This window comes from Pseudorca crassidens, chromosome 16, assembly GCF_039906515.1.
Source record: "Pseudorca crassidens isolate mPseCra1 chromosome 16, mPseCra1.hap1, whole genome shotgun sequence".
NCBI classification, from domain to species: domain Eukaryota; kingdom Metazoa; phylum Chordata; class Mammalia; order Artiodactyla; family Delphinidae; genus Pseudorca; species Pseudorca crassidens.
Window position 1 is genome coordinate 12,115,010 of NC_090311.1, and position 21,701 is coordinate 12,136,710.

At 37.3% G+C, this 21,701-nt stretch overlaps 1 protein-coding gene and 2 non-coding genes across 3 annotated transcripts in view; all 3 read left to right on the top strand.

Moving 5' to 3' along the window:
- EIF3A (eukaryotic translation initiation factor 3 subunit A) overlaps nt 1-21,701 on the top strand; it is a 33,528-nt gene that overhangs the window by 3,986 nt on the left and 7,841 nt on the right. Inside the window, exons 2-17 of the mRNA XM_067709250.1 lie at nt 2,898-3,088; nt 3,243-3,379; nt 3,777-3,940; nt 5,483-5,682; nt 6,881-7,089; nt 8,590-8,761; nt 12,326-12,430; nt 12,805-12,903; nt 14,402-14,518; nt 14,764-14,949; nt 15,569-15,916; nt 16,564-16,668; nt 16,756-16,869; nt 18,348-18,470; nt 19,014-19,167; nt 19,974-20,158. Of these exons, the coding sequence (XP_067565351.1) occupies nt 2,898-3,088; nt 3,243-3,379; nt 3,777-3,940; nt 5,483-5,682; nt 6,881-7,089; nt 8,590-8,761; nt 12,326-12,430; nt 12,805-12,903; nt 14,402-14,518; nt 14,764-14,949; nt 15,569-15,916; nt 16,564-16,668; nt 16,756-16,869; nt 18,348-18,470; nt 19,014-19,167; nt 19,974-20,158 (2,609 nt within the window). The remainder of the gene's footprint in view (nt 1-2,897; nt 3,089-3,242; nt 3,380-3,776; nt 3,941-5,482; nt 5,683-6,880; nt 7,090-8,589; nt 8,762-12,325; nt 12,431-12,804; nt 12,904-14,401; nt 14,519-14,763; nt 14,950-15,568; nt 15,917-16,563; nt 16,669-16,755; nt 16,870-18,347; nt 18,471-19,013; nt 19,168-19,973; nt 20,159-21,701) is intronic.
- LOC137209559 (small nucleolar RNA SNORA19) lies at nt 12,531-12,660 on the top strand. The gene has a single exon (XR_010936102.1). It is a non-coding gene; the product is annotated as a small nucleolar RNA SNORA19 (small nucleolar RNA).
- Nucleotides 13,947-14,076, top strand: LOC137209557 (small nucleolar RNA SNORA19). Its single transcript, XR_010936101.1, has one exon. It is a non-coding gene; the product is annotated as a small nucleolar RNA SNORA19 (small nucleolar RNA).

Below are 21,701 nucleotides of genomic sequence, written 5' to 3' on the forward strand. Positions count from 1 at the left end.
TTTCCGGGAGGAAGGAATGTTTAGAAACAGCATTCCTGAAAGATGTGATAATTGGAAGAAGAAATAACAGAGTTACTCACTAAATCTGTAGATCTAGTAAATCCTCCAAATAAGAGACATTTTTACCTATGTGTGCCTAGCACAGTTAACGTTAGATAATGTTATACATTGTTAGGTTAACACTTAAAAGAATTTCTTGTCAAGGATTTTTTTTTTTCCTTAGGAGGAAAGTAAACAATGATTTTTAAAAACAGATGTTTTAAGTTTTTTATAGTGTAAACTAGTGTTTAGTTCTGCCAAATTATTTTCAAATGTTCAGTGGAGAGATTTTTCTGTGTGTGAAATTTGCCAGTTACTGAGTTTTAAGTTGAACATAACCAGAAAAATACCACCCCCTAGTCTATTAAGTGTACAAAAGAAAATAAGATGAGAAAAAATATAAATTTTAACCTTGGTCAGAAATAATGTGTTAGAGGAGACTTTGCTTTTGATTGAGTTTCAAAACGAGCAACATACCTAAGATTGGAACTGATTTTGAAATATTGCCATGTACATGCCTTCACGTTTAGGTGGTGAATTTTAAAAGAGTATACATTTCTTTGCTCTACGTTCTATTTTTTTTCCCAATTAAAAAATAAACTTAATTTTAGAAATTTGAGATTTACAGAATTATCATATAGTACAGAGGGATCCCATATACACCACACACAGATTCTCGTATTAATGAATATCTTACATCTGTGTGTTATATTTTTCACAATTAATGAATCAATGCTGTTACATTGTTATTAAGGAAAGTCCATACTTTGTTCATATTTCCTCAGCTTTTCCTTATGTCCCTTTTGTATTCCAGGATCCCATCTAGGATACCACATTACATTTAGTTGTCTCCTTAGGCTCCTCTTGGTTGTGACAGTTTCTTAGGTTTGTTGATGGCCTTGACGGTTTTGAGCAGTATTGGTCAGGTATTTTCTCTCTCAGCTGGGATTTGTCTCAATATGTTTCTCATGTTTAGACTGGGATAAATTAGTGGAGTGATATTCTGTGCTCATGGATTGGAAGAGTAAATACTGTTGTCAGTTTTTCCAAACTTGTTATATAGATTCATTGAGATCCCAGTGAGCTTTCTATTTTTTTTTAACTTATTTATTTTATTTATTTGGCTGGGTCTTAGTTGCGGCATGTGGGATCTTTCCTTGCAGCATGTGGACTTCTCTCTCATTGTGGTGCGTGGGCTCCAGAGCGTGCAGCCTCAGTAGTTGCAGCGCTTGGGTTTAGTTGCCCTGTGGCGTGTGGGATCTTAGTTCCTGAACCAGGGATCAAACCCACGTCTCCTGCATTGGAAGGCAGATTCTTAACCACGGGGCCACGAGTGAAGTCCCCATGAGCTGTTCTGTAGGTATCTACAAGCTAATTCTGAAGTTTATGTGGAAAGGCAAAAGGTGTTGTATAGCCAACACAATACTGAAGAACAAAGTTGGAGTACTCACCCTACTTGACTTGAAGACTTTTCTATATGGTTACAGTAATCAAGACAGTGAGGTATTGGCAAAAGACTAGACAGATCAATAGAGAATGATAACTATAGAGCCCAGAAATAGACCCACACAGTCAATAGATTGTAAAGGAAAAAAGTCAATCTAATTTGTTTTTTCTGCCTCAAGTCTTAACATAAACTAACAAAAATTTTATCAGCCAGATCACTGTGACCGAAGTTATGCTTGATTTTTCTGCATGTACAAGGGGGAGATTGTTTTCCCTCATGACTTGAATTTCTGGAACTTTAAAATAACTTAGAAAGATATAATTGGTACAGAGGAATTGAGTGAAATCTAGTTTTACCTGTAGGTCATATTTGAGATAGTATTAAATTTTCATTGTTTTACCTTGGATAATTTTGGCATAGCTTTAGAAGTCAAAAATAAATTTGAGCCATCATCAAAAAATCTAGAAACAATAAATGCTGGAGAGGGTGTGGAGTAAAGGGAACCCTCTGCACTGCTGGTGGGAATGTGAATTGGTTCAGCCACTATGGAGAACAGTATGGAGGTTCCTTAAAAAACTACAAATAGAACTACCATATGACCCAGCAATCCCACTACTGGACATATACCCTGAGAAAACCATAATTCAAAAAGAGTCATGTACCAAAATGTTCATTGCAGCTCTATTTACAATAGCCCGGAGATGGAAACAACCTAAGTGTCCATCATCGGCTGAATGGATAAAGAAGATGTGGCACATATATACAATGGAATATTACTCAGCCATAAAAAGAAACAAAATTGAGCTATTTGTAATGAGATGGATGGACCTAGAGTCTGTCATACAGAGTGAAGTAAGTCAGAAAGAGAAAGACAAATACCGTATGCTAACACATATATATGGAATTTAAGAAGGAAAAAAAATGTCATGAAGAACCTAGGGGTAAGACAGGAATAAAGACACAGACCTACTAGAGAATGGACTTGAGGATATGGGGAGGGGGAAGGGTAAGCTGTGACAAAGCGGGAGAGAGGCATGGACATATATACACTACCAAACGTAAAATAGATAGCTAGTGGGAAGCAGCTGCGTAGCACAGGGAGATCAACTCGGTGCTTTGTGACCACCTAGAGGGGTGGGATAGGGAGGGTGGGAGGGAGGGAGACGCAAGAGGGAAGAGATATGGGAACATATGTGTATATAACTGATTCACTTTGTTATAAAGCAGAAACTAACACACCATTGTAAAGCAATTATACTCCAATAAAGATGTAAAAAATAAATAAAATAAATTTGACCTCAAAAGAGATGGTAATAGGTTCAGAAATTAAAACAGCCAAATTAAAAAGCAAGATTTAGGCATTTATATAGTATACATAACTGATTTTAATTCTCCTGAATTACTTTTCCAGAATTTCTTGAAGTTGGCAAAAAGCAGCCTGCTTTGGACGTTCTTTACGATGTTATGAAAAGTAAGAAACATAGAACATGGCAAAAGATACACGAGCCAATTATGTTGAAATACTTGGAACTTTGTGTGGATCTTCGCAAGAGCCACTTGGCTAAAGAAGGCTTATATCAGTATAAGAACATTTGTCAACAGGTATGAACAGCTGGGTTTTTATGTTTTACTAAGTGCTTTTAGTAATTTTCAGAGGAGTTTGCCTCTGAAAGTTATTATGTTTTATATCATAAAGTTTGCTTTTAAAATATTTTATAGTTTGTTGGGGAAAGTTTTATTTATTTGTTTTGTCTAGGTGAACATCAAATCTCTGGAGGATGTTGTTAGGGCATACTTGAAATTGGCAGAGGAGAAAACTGAAGCTGCTAAAGAAGAATCCCAGCAGATGGTCTTAGACATAGAAGATCTGGATAATATTCAGACTCCTGAGAGGTGTGTGGGTTAAATTACTAAGTAAATTTTTCTCACTGTTTTTCTTTACATGTGTCTCCATCATACCCATTTGAAGTAGGTGTTTGCTAGAAAGAATGCTTATCTTTGAAGTTTTAAATGTGTGGTAACCTTAAGAAGTCATGTACTATTCAAAGTTCATAAAGGTGGAAAATTACAACCATCAGATAGGAGGGTGTATACTAATTTAAATGGCTGTAATACAGGTTGGGAATCCAAATACTTTGACACTAAGTGATAGCTTTACAGTGTGTCCAGAGTTGTAGTAAAAATTTAAACTATTTTATAATGATCAATTTTGGTTTTGGTTTTATAATCATATGGCAAAGTAGGAAACCATGTCTAAAATTGTTTTCAATGTTTTTAAATATTTTTGTAGTGTTCTCCTAAGTGCTGTAAGTGGTGAAGACACTCAGGATCGTACTGACAGATTACTTTTAACTCCATGGGTTAAATTCCTGTGGGAATCATACAGACAGTGTTTGGACCTTCTTCGAAACAATTCTAGAGTAGAGCGTCTCTACCATGATATTGCCCAACAAGGTAAAACAAGAACTGATTTGAAAGTTGACTTAAGGATAGGTTTTGCAAAAGATTAACTGTTAAAGTTAACCTCCTTTTCTCTGTAGTACTTACTTTACATAGTTTTTATTGTTGTAGATGATTAGCATTCATTTGAATATTATATAAATGATTATAAGAAATTTGTTTCATTAATCAGGGTATTTCTCTATATTCCACTGATGTCTGAAACACCTTTTAAAGTCATTTTGGAATTTTCCAAGTGACTGAAAAGATAAACTTAACTTTTTTGATTGCTTTCTGGCAAACTTGAGTTCTACTTTTGACTCTACAACATATTCTTTGGCAAGCTACTTAACCATGTACTGGGTTTCTGGAGTCTTTTTAAGGTCCAGAAGATTTACATGATTCTATGAAAAACTATATATTTTTCCTTTCTTAAACAGTGTTAATATAGAACTAAACCTTGATGACTCAGGATCATCATAAAAAGTATCTAGTAGTTAATACTGCATGCACTTTTAATCTGAAGAACTGTGTTAAGTCTGTTTTCCTAATCTTGTCTTTTTGCCTTACTGTCAATGCAGCCTTTTAACTGTAAGTGACTTGAGAGTGGCTCTTGGCTTTTTCTTACTTTGGCCTTAGGCACAGGCAGGTGTTGCCATTCTTTTTAATATGGGGCTGATTGGCTGATCTGTTTTGTTATGGCTAGCATATGTGAATTTTCATTTAACACAAGCTAGGGCTTTTTGATAACAGTTGAGATAAATATTAACTTGTAGTTAAACTGCATCCTTTGAAATAGAAATACTCTTTTTTAGGGGAAGGACAAAAGTTATTTTAGTATAGCTTTTTTTTTTTTTTTTTTTTTTTGCGGTATGCAGGCCTCTCACTGTTGTGGCCTCTCCCATTGCGGAGCACAAGCTCCGGACGCACAGCCTCAGCGGCCATGGCTCACGGACCCAGCCGCTCCATGGCATGTGGGATCTTCCTGGACCGGGGCACGAACCCGTGTCCCCTGCATCGGCAGGCAGACTCTCAACCACTGCGCCACCAGGGAAGCCCAGTATTGCATTTTTGACAGTAGAAAATGACTATGTATTTTAATGGTGGAGCAAGTACTTCATTTGCACATCTGTGTACACAGTAGAAATTAGGTTACCACACACCCCCAATTTGTATTATTTAGTTTTAATTAGTGCAAAAGCTTGTTTTCTAGTAACTTAGATAGGAAAGTTCATTGTATTTCAGACCAGAATTTTTTTGCTCTTTTAGGGTTTGAAGTGTTTGAAAGGTGAGTCCCTCCTAGACCTAAATTTGAATCGCTTCCTTTTGTAAACTCTCCCAGAACCGTATTTTAGTCCTAGACCAGGACTGATGACTATGTCCAAAAGGTGGTCAGGGCACATGAAGTGAGTTATGACTCTGATCACTTCTAAAGACTGATGGTGAGTTTGGTAAATCTTGATAAAATAACTGACCTTAGTATATGAAATAAAACCTATTCAAATACTTAAGTTGATGGTGGAAAGTACCTAATATATTTTACACTTATGCTTATAGCTTTCAAATTCTGCCTCCAATATACCCGTAAGGCTGAATTCCGTAAGCTGTGTGACAATTTGAGAATGCACTTGTCTCAGATTCAACGCCACCATAACCAAAGTACAGCAATCAATCTTAATAATCCAGAGAGCCAGTCCATGCATTTGGAAACCAGGCTCGTTCAGTTGGACAGTGCTATCAGCATGGAATTGTGGCAGGTATGTTGTGAACTGTTAGCTTTTCTTTGTAGTAATAACAGCCCATATTACCTTTTTTTTCTTAATGAGTATCTGCATCTTGATAATTTGTTGGTTAATTTCAATAGATAGGTGACAAATTTAAGGTTGTCTAATGGAGTAGGAAGAGTTCTGGACAGGAAGTCTCAGATATTTTGGTTCTTGATGCCTGCTGTCAGTTCTGAGCCAAATCATGTAATCTTTTTCAGACCTCAGTGCTCAAAGTGTGGCTTAATGCTTGGAGGATATGCATTACAAAATTTTTTAAAGAAGTTTCTTGGTAGTTTTGTGTCTGTTTACTCTGATTAAAAAAAAGTCTGAGTTCATCTTTCCATCTTATTTTTGTAGTAATTTTATTGTATTTTATAAAAGTATTGGTGGCAACAGGTTAGAAATGACAAAGATGAACTTGTCCTTTACCGCAGAGAGCTACAGAAGCACTGCACTAGATGATCTCCTAGATGTTTCAGTGCTGCCCTGACTTAGTAAGCAATGCACAGTGAATATCATACATTGGAGATCCCAGTGGTGTTGGGAATCTTGTCCTCAGCATGGCCTTTTTACTCTAAGAATTCTGCAACGACATTTTCACATGAATTGTTTTTATATATTTGATTCCCCCACCAAATCTAATTGAAATTGCAGAGGAAGAAACTAAAAATCGGTAGTTTTTCAGCCAAGTGGAAATGTGATTTCCCGCTCTCTCCCCATATTTTCCTTTTCTGTAGGGTGTACCCTTGGAATACTGTCTGATGAACTAAAGAGGAAAAAAAGTTCAATAGAAGACAAGTAAACACGCTTAGTATAGGAAAAATAGATAAGTAAAAGGGAGAAAATATCCATTATCTTTATCACTCAAATAACCTCTATATTGTGTTTTATATCCTTTGAGATTAAAATATATATTCCCTCAAGTGGTATGATAATATGCATATTTTTTAAAAAAGTTTGGGCAATCTACTTTAAGCAGTTTAAGGATTTAGTGTTTTTGTAATTGTGATGTTTTTCTGAAACGTATCAGATATTGAATTATAGACGAATAAAGAGAACCACACATGAAGGCATTTTATTGGCCATTTTTATTCTTGTGTTCTGTATTTTAAGTTTCATAAAGAGATTTGAGTTAGATTTGTTTGTTTGTTTAGAATGCAATGACTGTAATTTGTACCACTAATTTTAGGAAGCATTCAAAGCTGTGGAAGATATTCATGGGCTATTCTCCTTGTCTAAAAAACCGCCCAAACCTCAGTTGATGGCAAATTATTATAACAAAGTCTCAACTGTGTTTTGGAAATCTGGAAATGCTCTTTTTCATGCATCTACACTCCATCGTCTTTATCATTTATCTAGAGAAATGAGAAAGAATCTTACACAAGAAGAGATGCAAAGGTAAGAGTCTTATTATCAGATAGTATTGAAATTATGAAAGAAATAACTTCTAAATGGCATCATAGTGTTTGATGAGGGTTTCTCAGCTTCTGCACTGTTGACATTTGGGGCTGGTTCATTCTTTGTTGTGGAGGGGACTGCATTCAGGATCTTCAGCAGCATCCCTGGTTTACCCACTGGGTGCCGGTAGCAGTCCTTCCAGTTGTAGCTACCAAAAATATCTTGACGTGGTTCTTCTTGGGCAGTATTCTTGGTCTTCAGTAGCTATCTTTTATCTGATAACTCTCCAACTGAGAAAATGGAATATTAGAAAAGTCAGTGTTAAGGTATGAGCTTTCTATCCACGTATGGGTATTTAGAATCTAGGAACTAATTAGACAAAAGAAATGAGTACTTCTATCAAGTAACTTTTTCCCAACTATAAAACATTAACTGTATAGAATATTTGGTGTGTGTATTTTTATGTAGATAGATAGTCTATAACCTAACAATCTAAAGACCATTTTATTTTTTTAACATTACATATATACTTTTCTTTCAGTCATGTTTGGTTTTTATTGTACATTTCAGTTGGGCTTAGGCAACTCACATACCGTATCTTATTGGTAGACCATGTTATTTTGGCCTCTAGTAGAAATATATACACCAGATTGTTTTTCTTTTAGCTTTTAAAGAAATACATGGAACCAAATAAATGAATTATTCTAGTATGTATTTTTAAAAAATAACTCTTGAGGATAGTGTTCATTATGTCATTCACTGTCCTGTACGTAATCCATGTCTGTTTGGGATAAGAAAAAACCTGATTTTCCTTTGTTGTTTCTATACTCTCCCATTAGAAAATACTGTAAGAGTACTGTCATAATCATTAAGCTGTCTTGCTCTATGTACGTTATTTTCCTTAATCCTCACAACAGCCTTGTGACTCAGAAAATGAAGTATTTTGCCTAAGGTTCCAGTCTTGGGAATCGTGAAGCTGAGATTCCAACTCTAGACTCTTGTGCTCCAGAGCACACAATCCTTAGTGTCCTACGGTGCTCTGAATTCAACCCGACTTTCCTTTTGTGTTTTAAGGAAGCTTTAGCTTTTGACCCCCACCTTCCATAATTATGTTCACTTATGGTCCTTGTAATTTTTTCCTCTTTCTCATTGTCATTTTTCCCTTCGTTTTAAAAGCTGCCTTAAATGTTTTTATAAGGAAGTATGGGGTACATGCAAATGTGTCTGTTCTGCCGTTTTACCCACACAGTCTTTATAGCTAGAAGACATTGACGGTAGTAAGCGGGTGAATGAAGTTCTGCTTCTCCAAGTGTTCATTTTAGCATAGTCCATTTCTCTTTTAATTAATCCCATGCTTTGACGAATACTTATGAGTACAGTTTACCATGGTGGTGTACATATTCTATCAGTGGCATATTTTACTAGAGGATTAAAGAGAAGTGTCTTTCTGCTTATCAAGTAACATTTACATATTTAACAGATTGTAACTTTGTTCTCCAGAATGTCTACTAGAGTCCTTTTGGCCACTCTTTCCATCCCCATTACCCCTGAGCGTACTGATATTGCTCGACTTCTGGATATGGACGGCATTATAGTTGAAAAACAGCGTCGCCTTGCAACACTGCTAGGCCTGCAAGCCCCACCAACGCGAATTGGCCTTATTAACGATATGGTTGGTATAAGTTTTAGCATTCTTATGGCTTTGAACAGAAAGCTATATGGTCAGGTTTTATAATTTATGATTATTAAATGCTGGGAATTCTGATGCATGGACAAGTTTGAGAACCACTGGTGTAAGTCAACACTGTTCATTTGAGGTGTTTTGTCTTGAGTGAGCTGGGGTTAAATTTGATGTAGCAGACAAGACCTGGACTAGCTTTAAGGAATAATATGGGCCACTTGGTAAGAGAAGTGATGATGGGCAAGAATGTTCAGGGGCAAGAGAAAAAAGTCAAGCTGATAGGTGTTAGAAATACGATAATGAGGCTAGGAAAGAATGTGAGTTAGATTAGGCCCAATTCTGGACAATTAAAATGTTTCCAACTTTTTTCTTTTAAACTTTCATTGTACGTTACTAAGGCAGTGATTCTTAATCAGGGCTATGCACTGAAATTTTGTGAAGTACTTTTTAAAATGCAGATTTCTAGGTTTCACCCACTGCATTCACTAAATCAGTTTCAGAATATGGAGCCTAAGATTTTGTATCTTCACAATGTTTTACATTGGAATCTTTAATTCAGTGGAAACTTATCACGTGAGTGTCTGTTACATGCCAGGCAAGTGATGCTTAAATGGAATTTGCACTCTTAGAGGAGTTTAGATTTTAGAGATTCTGATTAACAGTAATAGTCTGACTTTGTGGTTATTGTGGTACACCTCCAGCAAATTACTTTGGAACAAGAGAAAAAGGAGGGACAGGTATTAGAGAATAGGCCTTACTTTATTGGCAGTCAATTAATTTAGATAAAAATTAACACAATTTTTATATGGCAACAGTTTTCTCTTGTAACATACTTCTCTGTATAGTAGCAAGGCAAATTCCCTTTGTGATCAACTTTTATAAAAAAACTTAATATCTACAACAGTATTTCTCTGTCTTTGTATGCCTCCATGTTTTATTCTGCTTCCACTTACAAAAATCAGCTTTGTGTTTTGGAAAGTTTCTATGGGACTGAATTAAATTATAAAACAACAGCATTGTGTTTAGGAAGAGGTCTTACTAGCAAAAAGTTTTTTAAATACTGAAAAATGTGCCAAACTGGAAGTATAATCCATATCTCTTGAGCCCATGTCTGTACATAGCACACCTTGATGTTATAGGTACTTATTCAGGGGTGAGTATTGGTGGGATCAGGGTCAGTAGCCAGGACATCCAGATCTGGGTCCTCATTGTACCCATAGATAAATGTTTAAGTTTATAAGAAAGGTACTGGTTGGTGCCAGATGAATAGAATAGCTAACTGTCAAGAGGCATTTTACAAAACTTGAGTTCACCATATGTACAAGGTCGAGACCTGAGTTTTGGGCTCATATAACTAAATTCATAATCACCAAGAGAATGATTCTTATATCTCAGGAACAGACTCAAATTAATCAAGTTCATAAGGTATTGTTAGGTCAGAAAGCCAATTATTAATTTTAGAGAGAAATGTACTTTAATAGATTATGGTAGCCTGTCTAGCACATTCCCTATTTGGAGGGGGTGCTAAATGGAAAATCTAGAAGAATAATTTATTTATTTTAAATCGAATTGTAGTTGGTTTACAGTGTTGTGTTAATTTTTGCTGTACAGCAAAGTGATTCAGTTATACATATATGTACATTTTTTAAATATTCTTTTCCATTATGGCCTATCTCAGGATACTGAATATAGTTCCCTGTGCTGTATAGTTGGACCTTGTTGTTTATTCTGTATGGAAGAGTTTGCATCTGCTAACCCCAAACTCCCAGTCCGTCTCTACCCCGCACCCCCAGCAGCCGCCAGTCTGTGCTCTATGGGTCTGTTTCTGTTTCATAGATAGGTTCATTCGTGTCATATTTTAGATTCCACATATAAGTGATATCATATGGTATTTGTCTTTCTCTTTTTGACTTCACTTAGTATGATAATCTGGTTGCATCCATGTTGCTGCAAATGGCATTATGTTTTTTGTATGGCTGAGTAGTATTCCAGTGTGTGTGTGTGTGTGTGTGTGTGTGTGTGTGTATTTACATTACGTCATCTTTATCCATTCATCTGTTGATGGAAATTTAGGTTGTTTCCGTGTCCTGGCTATTGTGGATAGTGCAGCTGTGAACATAGGGGTGATGTATCGTTTTTAATTATAGTTTTACCCAGATATATGCCCAGGAGTGGGATTGATGGGTCATATGGTAATTCTAATTTTAGTTTTCTGAGGAACCTCCATACTGTTCTCCATAGTGGCTGCCCCAATTTACATTCCCACCAGCAGTGTAGGAGGGTTCCTTTTTCTCCACACCTTCTCCAGGGTTTATTTGTAGACTTTTTGATGATGGCTATAGAATAATTTCTTGATAGGAATGAAATCAGGACTGGGGGAATTTTACTTGAATGCTTGTATCACATCTTATTCCTATAAACATACAAGGGCATTTACAAGGGAAGTATTCAAATGCTGTGGGACATCAGTCATGCACGCATTTTGCACTGGAGATAAACCTAGAGTGCTCGAGAGTGTGGACATCCTCCTGTCTTGGAGATGGGATCTGCCAACAGTTGCCTCAGTTTGGAACCTAGTCTGTAGGGGTACGTGCTCCTGTGCTTTGGGGGTCTTGGTTTGTTGGCTGCAGTTGTTCTTTCTTTGGGTTAGCAGTTTCCAACAAGTAAAGGATAAAGGTCACATGCACTGCATGTAGTTAGAGCACAGGTAAGATAGGATTTGGTAATGGGCAGTTTTGGAGTTTATAAAATTATACCACTTTTTTGTCTCCTTTGTGAGGGCGGTTTATGCAAGCAGCATCTTTATTGTGAAAGGAAGTTGAGTTCTATTCAAATATAAACTTAAAATGTATTAAACTGTAACTTTTTTTAAAGTACAAATCATAAATGTAATTGCATAAATTCTCAAAAGATTTTTCCAGTCAACACTCTCCCATTTCCCCCAAGAAGAACCACTGTCCTGATTTATAACACCACAGATTAATTTTGCCTGTTTGTATATTTTATATGAAATTTAAATTTCACATAAATGGAATAATATGTGAAATTCTTTTCCTCACCATCTGGGAGATTTATTCATGTATTGAATGTAGCTGTGCTTTCTTTGACCGTTTCTGTATATAATGTGAACCTATCCCTTTTTGTCCTGAGTTTTTTTTGAGTTTGTGGCTATCAGGAGTGACGCTGCTGTAATAACTTCTGTGTGATAAAGTTGTTTGTAAACTGGTATTTTACTTGTTACTGATAATAAATTAGTCGATGTTGGCCACACAAATTGTCTTTGTAAATATTTTGATTGTGTTGATGAGTTTTTATTTCCCTTGTAAATTCTTTTGGGGTTTCACTGTAGAGAGCTGCATAATTTGGGGCAGGAGACTCAGAGTAGTGGTCCTGGATTTCTTTTTCATAAATTTCAAGGAGGTGAGGTTGAGGCTAGATAATCTTAGAGTCATATCCCAGATTTCCAATCTTATATTTTTCTTTAATTTATAATCATTTCAGAATCCCAGTTGAAAACACCTTCAGCATTTAAACCTTTTGTTTTGCTTACTGTAGGTCAGATTCAATGTGCTACAGTATGTTGTCCCAGAAGTAAAAGACCTTTACAATTGGCTAGAAGTCGAATTTAACCCACTAAAACTCTGTGACAGAGTCACAAAGGTAAGCTTTGGTTACATTACCACGTAGCCAGCCCTGTTGCAGTTTTAGGTTGTATTTTTATTTGTTAAGAGAGAAGTGTTGTCCTGTGTGTCTGAATTTGGTGCACATTTCATTGTCTTTTTTTTTTTATGTCAAGAGAAAAGATATTTCTGATGTGCTAAATAAACCTTTGGAGGTAAATTAGCAGCATGACTAATTTAGCCATTGCTGTCAGTCACCTTCAGACAACAGTCAATAGCTGCATATTACCTTTTGTATTTCTTTGCATTGTGTGGTGGTTTTGTATGTTAAGAAAATTGAAAAAAAAATCTCAGGTGTTTTAGTATTTGTCGTGTAGAAAATATAACTCTTTTTCAATTTAATGGATTTTATAGGTTTTAAATTGGGTTAGGGAGCAACCTGAAAAGGAGCCAGAGTTACAACAGTATGTCCCACAGCTGCAAAACAACACCATACTCCGGCTTCTCCAGCAGGTAAAGATGAAAAATATGAATGTTTTATGGACGAACTGTAATTTCTCTCTTGATTGTTTTGATCACAAAACTAAAAATGTAGGAATAGCCTAGAAGATGAAAGCCTCCCCAAATTCTACCCTCCACCAAAATTAGTTTTATTATTTATCTGTTTGATTTGAAAAAACAATTATGTGATTCATAACTGCTTTTGTCTCTTTTTTGTTGACCACTGTCTTCGTACATTTTTCCTTGTTAGCCGTTTATGTCTTATTCCTTTTAATACCTACGTAGTTTTTCATTGGCTAAAGGTACCATGATTTATTTATACAGTCTATTGATGGAATTTTTTTTTTTCTTTTTTTTTGCGGTACGCGGGCCTCTCACTGTTGTGGCCTCTCCCGTTGCGGAGCACAGGCTCCAGACGCGCAGGCTCAGCGGCCATGGCTCATGGGCCCAGCCGCTCCGCAGCATGTGGGATCTTCCCAGACCAGGGCACGAACTCGCGTCCCCTGCATCGGCAGGCGGACTCTCAACCACTGCGCCACCAGGGAAGCCCTGATGGAAATTTTTTAGTTTTTTTGCTGTCATAAAATGTTGCAGTAGTGAGCATCTTCTGTACTTGTATCTTTGCATTCTTCTGTGATTTCCTGTAGCTAAGAAGTGGAATTAGTCATGGTGTACACATTTAAAGCTAATAGATCCTCAAAGATCGGATTCATGGGCCCTCCCACCAGTAGTGAACAAGAAATAGAAAGCCTCTTTTCCTGCTAACACTAAGTATTATCAGTATTTTTTTTTTTTTTTGGCTGCAGTGCGCGGCCTATGGGATCTTAGTTCCCTAACCAGGGATAGAACCCGTGCTCCTTGTGTTGGAAGCACAGAGTCTAAACCACTGGACCGCCAGGGAAGTCCCAGTATTGTCAGTCTTTTAACGTATTTTAGCCCACCTTTGTACTTAAGTTTGAATATTATGGTTTCTAATATGGCTTTAATGATCCTGTTTTGTCTTCCATTTGTTTCATTGGGGGGGGGGCTTTTACTATATGTTCACTTTCATATTTGTGCACATTTCATTGACCTGCTTTCTCTCCTGTATGTGAGCAGTGTTATTTCTTATGTGCTATACAAATAATTGAAGGTTAATTAGCAGTATAACTAAGTAGTAATACTGCCAGTCTCCTTCAGACAAATAAACAATTTTATTAAGTGTTCAGATGAATTAGGTAAGTAGCAGGTCTCTATCTACAAATATGTGACCATTTAGGTGTTTTTTTTTTTAATGAAACTAGAATATGAAAGGATTATGTGATGGTTCAAAATATAACATAATCCTTTGAAATAGCCTTGGATTGTAATTCCAGCTCCAGCAATGTACTGTTAACATACTCTGAGCTTCAGTTTTCTTTTCTTTGAAAAATAGGCTAAATTTCTACTTTCCATGGTTGTCATGAGACTCCACATAAAAATTGCTGAATAAATGATAGCTGTTATTACTAACCTTGTGTTTTTTATGCAGGTGGCACAAATTTATCAGAGCATTGAGTTTTCTCGTTTGACTTCTCTGGTTCCTTTTGTTGATGCTTTCCAACTGGAACGGGCCATAGTAGATGCAGCCAGGCACTGCGACCTTCAGGTAGGTGCTGCAAGGGGACTCTGAGGTTGGAGGCCTTTGAGGACGAAAAAAACGCATACTCTTTGTTTCTCAGCTTTTGGTACAGTGGCACCCTTGTAAAGCTTTATTGAATCAATCTTCTAGCTTTTATATTTGACATTCTTCAGTTAATTTTTTATTTGAAATTTTAATCAAGTTATTCATTTGTAGAATGACTATATTTGCATGTAAATTTAACTGTTGATAATACCATTTAATTTTCAAAGGTTCGTATTGACCACACATCTCGGACCCTTAGTTTTGGATCTGATTTGAATTATGCTACTCGAGAAGATGCTCCAATTGGTCCTCATCTGCAGAGCATGCCTTCAGAACAGATCAGAAATCAGCTGACAGCCATGTCCTCAGTACTTGCAAAAGCCCTTGAAGTCATTAAGCCAGCTCATATACTGGTATGTATCTTTGGGAGAAATGGACTACAGAATTTTTGAGGGGCCCTTATGTCTTTCACAAAAAGGTTTGAGACGATGTCTGAGAGAAGGGATTTATTATGTATTTCCTATTGACATTTAGTTGTATTTGATAGTTTTGGTATTTTTTATCAAATATCTTTATCAGATATACAGATCTTTGAGCTTCCTTCCATGGGATAAAATGATAACACTACTCGGGTAATGTGATAAAAGGAGTACTGTTAAACCGTACAATAACAGACCACATGTGATGACCCTCCAAATAGGGGAGTGCTATGATTGGGCTTTTCCTTTCTGCTTCAGTTGTTTCTTGTTTGTGAGCTCTGTTAGTATTCCACCTTGGCTTGAACACTTTAAAGTAGATTTGGTTCAGGGAAAAGTCAACCTAGCAGATAAACGTTCTTCAGCTACTGTTAAAGACTTCAAGTAGGAGTAGCGCCATAGTATTTGGTACTGGGAACAAGTAGCTTGAATAATGTTATCGTCTGTTATTAACTGCAGATGCATGTAAGGATAATATATTAGGATTATGTAATATTTTTGATGTCTGATACCATGGTATGTCGCTTAAATTTTTTTAATGCATTTGTTTTTGAAGCAAGAGAAAGAAGAACAGCATCAGTTGGCTGTTACTGCATACCTTAAAAATTCACGGAAAGAGCATCAGCGTATCCTGGCTCGCCGGCAGACAATTGAGGAAAGGAAAGAGCGGCTTGAGAGTCTGAATATTCAGCGTGAGAAAGAAGAGCTGGAGCAGAGGGAAGCTGAACTCCAGAAAGTACGGAAGGCTGAAGAAGAGAGGCTGCGACAGGAGGCAAAGGAGAGAGAGAAGGAGCGTATCTTACAGGAACATGAACAAATCAAGAAGAAAACTGTTCGTGAGCGTTTGGAGCAGATCAAGAAGACAGAACTGGGAGCCAAAGCGTTCAAAGATATTGACATTGAAGTATGTAGCATATTATGCATTAAAAACTTCAGTTTTATTCGGGTCTCTTAGAAGCACAGTTCTTTTTTGTTTGTTTTTTTGAGGTACACAGTCCTCTCACTGTTGTGGCCTCTCCCGTTGCAGAGCGCAGGCTCAGCGGCCATGGCTCACGGGCCCAGCCGCTCCGCGGCATGTGGGATCTTCCCAGACGGGCACAAACCCGTGTCCCCTGCAATGGCAGGCGGACTCTCAACCACTGCGCCACCAGGGAAACCCAGAAGCACAGTTCTTTACCATTTATTGGTTTATTTTGGGTTATTTGGTTATTTCACTCATTTTGATACAGCTAGTTCATTAATCTCTGAAGTAAGCATTTGTTTTTAGTGATGCTACAGTTTTTAGCCACTGTTGAAGTGGAGTTTGGATACGGTAGAATGGAGGAATAAGAAATAGATGTTAAGATTACATTGTTTTTCCCTACAATCAAGTGGAAATAAGGCTATTTTAAAACATTTTTATATTGCCTGAATTTACCCATTGCAAACATTTGCCCATTATAAAGAAAGTAATTTAGCATATGTTTCTAGAAAGAAATGGTGCTCCATATTGACTGCTATGCACTTCTTTTATACTCTTATTAATTATGGTGCGTTTGTATTACTTTTCAGGACCTTGAAGAATTGGATCCCGATTTCATCATGGCTAAACAGGTTGAACAACTGGAGAAAGAAAAGAAAGAACTTCAGGAACGCTTAAAGAATCAAGAAAAAAAGGTAAATGAAAGAACTGGTGAACTTTAACATGCCAAGTTTAAAAGAATTTTTTTTTTTTTAAACAACACTTGTTTTCATGACATTCAGATTGACTACTTTGAAAGAGCTAAACGTTTGGAAGAAATCCCTTTGATAAAGAGTGCTTATGAAGAACAGAGAATTAAAGACATGGATCTGTGGGAACAACAAGAAGAAGAAAGAGTAAGGTTTTCATTTAATTATATTTTCAGACTGTAAGCTATAATGAAGTCCTCTGCCAGTAATGGGAACAGGGTTTCAAAGTGATTTTTGTATTCTTTTGCCAGATACGGTGCTTTAATGGCTGCATGCTAACAGATTGGTAGACAGAAAGATTTTCAGAATAGAGATTAAAAAATGAAACTTGTAAAATACAAAGGATAGCTGAAAAATTTATTTAAAACCAGCAATTCACATGCCATATAATTCACATGCCGCATAATACAATTCACATGCCATGTATTTCACCAATTTAAAGCGTGCAGTTGATGGTTTTAGTGTATTTACAGAATTGTGCAACCTAATTTTAGAACATACCCCAAAAGAAACTTCATACCTTAGCAGTCACTCCATTTTCTCTCCACTCCCTCAGCAGCCACTAATCTCCTTTCTGTCTCTAGACTTGCCTGTTCTGGATATTTCTTATAGATGGAGTCATACAGTCTGTTTTTTTGTGACTAAACAGCTCCTTCTATAGTTTTGTTAGTCTGTATTGTATGTATTTACCTAACGATACAAAAGCAACATTTGCAAATGCTTGTAGCGGCCACATTTGTAGTAAAAACGAGTGACCTCATTCCAGTTAAAAAAATAACCACAGGCAGGAGACAACACACAGCTATGGAGGCTGCCCCTCCTTGGTTCCATTGGATTGTTGTCATTCTGGGCCTAGTGTTGCCAGTTTTTCCAGTTTTTTTAGAAGTTGTAATTTGTGTGGTAATCTTAAAATGTATGAAATTAGAAAAAGAAAAGTGTTACAGACCAGCTAAAATGCTTAAGAGGATTTGCTCCATGTGCCCTGAAACCTTTTATTGTTTCACTTGGAGCACAAAGGAAAAGCCTTTCCTATATGAGTAATTCATCGTGCCTTAACCTCCAGTTTTTGTTTTTTTTTTTTTTTTGGCGGTACGCGGGCCTCACTGCTGTGGCCTCTCCTGTTGCGGAGCACAGGCTCCGGATGTGCAGGCTCAGCGGCGTGGCCCACGGGCCTAGCTGCTCCGCGGCATGTGGGATCTTCCCGGACCGGGGCACGAACCCGTGTCCCCTGCATCGGCAGGCAGACTCTTAACCACTGCGCCACCAGGGAAGCCCTCCAGTTGTTTTTAAGGAAGAAAATGCGTTAAATAATAAAGCCATAGTGCCTATTATACCATGAGGTATTTGTTATTTTGTTTTACTATATACATTTCAGTTTTTCCTCTATAAATGTTGTGGTACCATGGGGTTAAAACTGTTTCTTACAGATGCTCCAAGTTGTCTTTACCCATCTTCTGTCCCTGATTGTCTTCCTAGGGATGTGTTACCCTTCCATTTTTATGGCAGAATGGAAGGGGCAAAGGAACTTCCTGTAATTCTTCAAGAATATTTGTCAGGAATTGGGGATAAGTTAGTAAGCAGATAATGAATACTTTGAAATTTAACTTTGTATCATATATTTGCAGATTACTACAATGCAGTTAGAACGGGAAAAGGCTCTTGAACATAAGAACCGAATGTCACGGATGCTTGAAGACAGAGATTTATTTGTAATGCGGCTCAAGGCAGCACGACAGTCTGTTTATGAGGTGAACTTACTGGTTTCAGGGAAACATCTATTCATGAGCTTTTGGGTTTTACCTTAAGGATTCTTCTTTAACCTTGGTGGTACATTCTGTCTTGAGCTAACATTTATAATCGTCATTCAAATAATATTTTAATAGAGGTATCTTGAAATTATTTTATAAGCCAAGTAACCATCACTGTGAACAAATTTTTCTGAAGGTGAAAGTAGACTGATAAAATTTGCTTTTGGTACAAGCTTTTGTTTATTCTTTGATTCAGAAAGGAAAAAACTAGATCGAAGTGTCTGCTCTTAGTTTCTGACTTAATCATTTGATTTATTGTATAAAAATAAACCCACTGGGTATAGGTAACATTGTCAGTTAAAAATTTAAAAAATTCGACATGCGAGAACTTCAGTCATTTGGAAATTTGATTTTTATACTTAATGGTTGCTTTCTGTGGTTCCACGAAACTTGCAATGATTTTGTAAACTTAAAACTTACTGCCAGTCTGTAGCCCTTGAAAATTTGATTGTTTTTTATTTTTTGGTAACCATTCAATTACAGGAAAAACTTAAACAGTTTGAAGAGCGATTAGCAGAAGAAAGGCATAATCGTTTGGAAGAACGTAAAAGACAACGTAAAGAAGAACGAAGAATAACCTATTATAGAGAAAAGGAAGAGGAGGAGCAGAGGAGGGCAGAAGAAAAAATGCTGAAAGGTAAAACTATATAGACAGACTGGAGGTATATGGGAAGGGTGGTGATAGGTCCAGTTTGTACAGTCTTACTTAGAAAATAGAGGAATGTGGAACCAAGATGATTGGCTTCTTTTCTTTTTTTTCCTTTTTTTGTTTTTTTTGCGGTACGCGGGCCTCTCACTGTTGTTGCCTCTCCCGTTGCGGAGCACAGGCTCCGGATGCGCAGGCTCAGCGGCCATGGCTCACGGGCCCAGCTGCTCTGCAGCATGTGGGATCCTCCTGGACCGGGGCACGAACCCGTGTCCCCTGGATCGGCAGGCAGACTCCCAACCACTGCGCCACCAGGGAAGCCCAATGATTGGCTTCTTAACTGCAGCTAACTAGTTTTCAGGTTCTGACAACCCAGCTTGTAGTTTTCTGCAGTTTGTTATCTGTGAGGGTGTTAGGTCCTCTGCCAGCTTATTTCCACATTTTTGGTGTTCTTTTGAAAATTCTGCCTTTTTATTTTTTATCACTGTAGTCTATATAGTGTTAACATTTATTGAGCAACACATGCCAGATGAAGTCTCTCAGATGATCCTTTATCTGGCATCCCAGATGCTCAGGAGTTGGGGGAGGGCTGCTCCTTTAGTTGTGTTGAGCGGCATAATACTTGTGTTCTTGAATATTTCTGATATTCAAGTTTAACTGATTGTAAACTCTTTTAAAATTCTTAAAAAGAATTTCCTTCTACATTATGCTGCCTCTTTAATACCAGAGAAGTAGACCTAGCACTGGGGGAAGCGTGCAGGTAGGAGGCACACTTTATAACCTGATACGTTGTACAGAGCGGGAAGAGAGAGAGCGTGCTGAACGGGCGAAACGTGAGGAGGAGCTTCGAGAATATCAGGAGCGGGTAAAGAAATTAGAAGAGGTTGAAAGGAAAAAACGCCAAAGGGAGTTGGAAATTGAAGAAAGGGAACGTCGTAGAGAGGAGGAGAGAAGACTTGGTGATGATTCACTTTCTAGAAAGGTAAGTATAGACATCACTCTGTTTTTATGTGATGTGTGTTTATCAGCCAGGTCTCTTGCATGATGCGTTTGGTCAATGCACATGTCAGTGTCTGGGCTTGGTGTTTTAAATCACATTATTCACGTTTCTTTTTAAGTCTGGTATTGCTTTGTCTTCCCAAAGACAGAAGGTTCCTAGGGGCAGTGGGGAGGGGATTAGAGTTGTCTTAGCAAAGTTTGGATTTTATAATAGGCTTCAGTTTAGAATACTTAATTCAGTAAGAACTAATCCCATGAAACTAAGTATTTGACAAAAAGTAACACAGTCGTATGGAAGAGGGACTGTTTTGGTTCCTTGAAAGGAGTTACTGTGAATTAGGAGGATGATGTGAGGGTACTCAAAGATGAATCTGGGGGACCAGCAGTATTCAACATCCCTTTAGGAGCTTGGTAGAAATGCAGAATCTCAGGCCCAATGCCAAATCTTCTGATTCAGAGTCTGCATTTTAGCAAGAGTACCAGGTGATTCAAATGCTGGTCTAAATGTTTATTTTTAATATGCATTCATGTCCAAAACTGACCTGTGTTTCTCACTTTATCTTGTGTAAAGGGGGGTATCTCTTTAATCCCCTCTTTTGGTGGTGACATTGTACCTACTTAACCACAGTGTTTTGAACCCCTCCCTCTCCATTCTGTCCCTATGCTCCTGCCTTAATTCAGATTGTTTCTTTTGCCTGTATTACTTACTCGTCTTAACTATTTTCCCTGATCGTAATCTTCCCCAGCTTCACATCTTCCTCTATACAGTGGCCTGCTTGGTTTTTCATAATGCATATATGATTGTTACCCCTGCTCTTGGTTTCAAACCTTCCTTTGAGTGGTACTCATTGCTTAGAGCCAAAGGTAAAAAACATTCCTTAGCCGTCAGGGCCTTTTATGTTTATTGCTTTTTTCATTAGCTTCATCTATCACCATATTCTTCTTAGTCACCTATACTTTAGCTATTCTGAGCTAGTTTTATGCTTTATCGTGTCTGTGACATCTGCCTGCATGCTCTTTGTTTTTCCTGGGATGTGTCCATGCTGCCCTTTAAATAAAATACTGCTTATTTTTTAAGGTTAGAGGTGAGTAGCTGGAGGTATGTGTGCCACACTTGTATCAAATGCTTAACTTTACTGGAGGACCTGCTACTAGTTATCTTTGTAGCCTTCAATTTGTTTTATAATATATAGATAAATTTTTAGTTTTGTTACTCTTGTTGCTAATTCCTATGAGTATTCTTTTTCTGTTGGGCACTAAGTGCTGTATGTGTGAAATCAGAGTTACAGTGTTTGATTTGCTACATCCTGTTAATTTGCTTCATCTTCTGAAGTAGATGAGGTAAATCACCCGTGGTTATGGGTTTCTAATTCTTTTCTTTTCATTAGTTTTTGAAATTCTGTGTTCGTCCTTTTTTTTGTTGTTTCTGTTTGTGGGCCCCCCTCTTCCCTTTCAGTTGGAGAGTCTTTAGTTATCTCTTAATGTTTAACATGGTAACTAGTATATGCGGCTTTATTCCTGACATT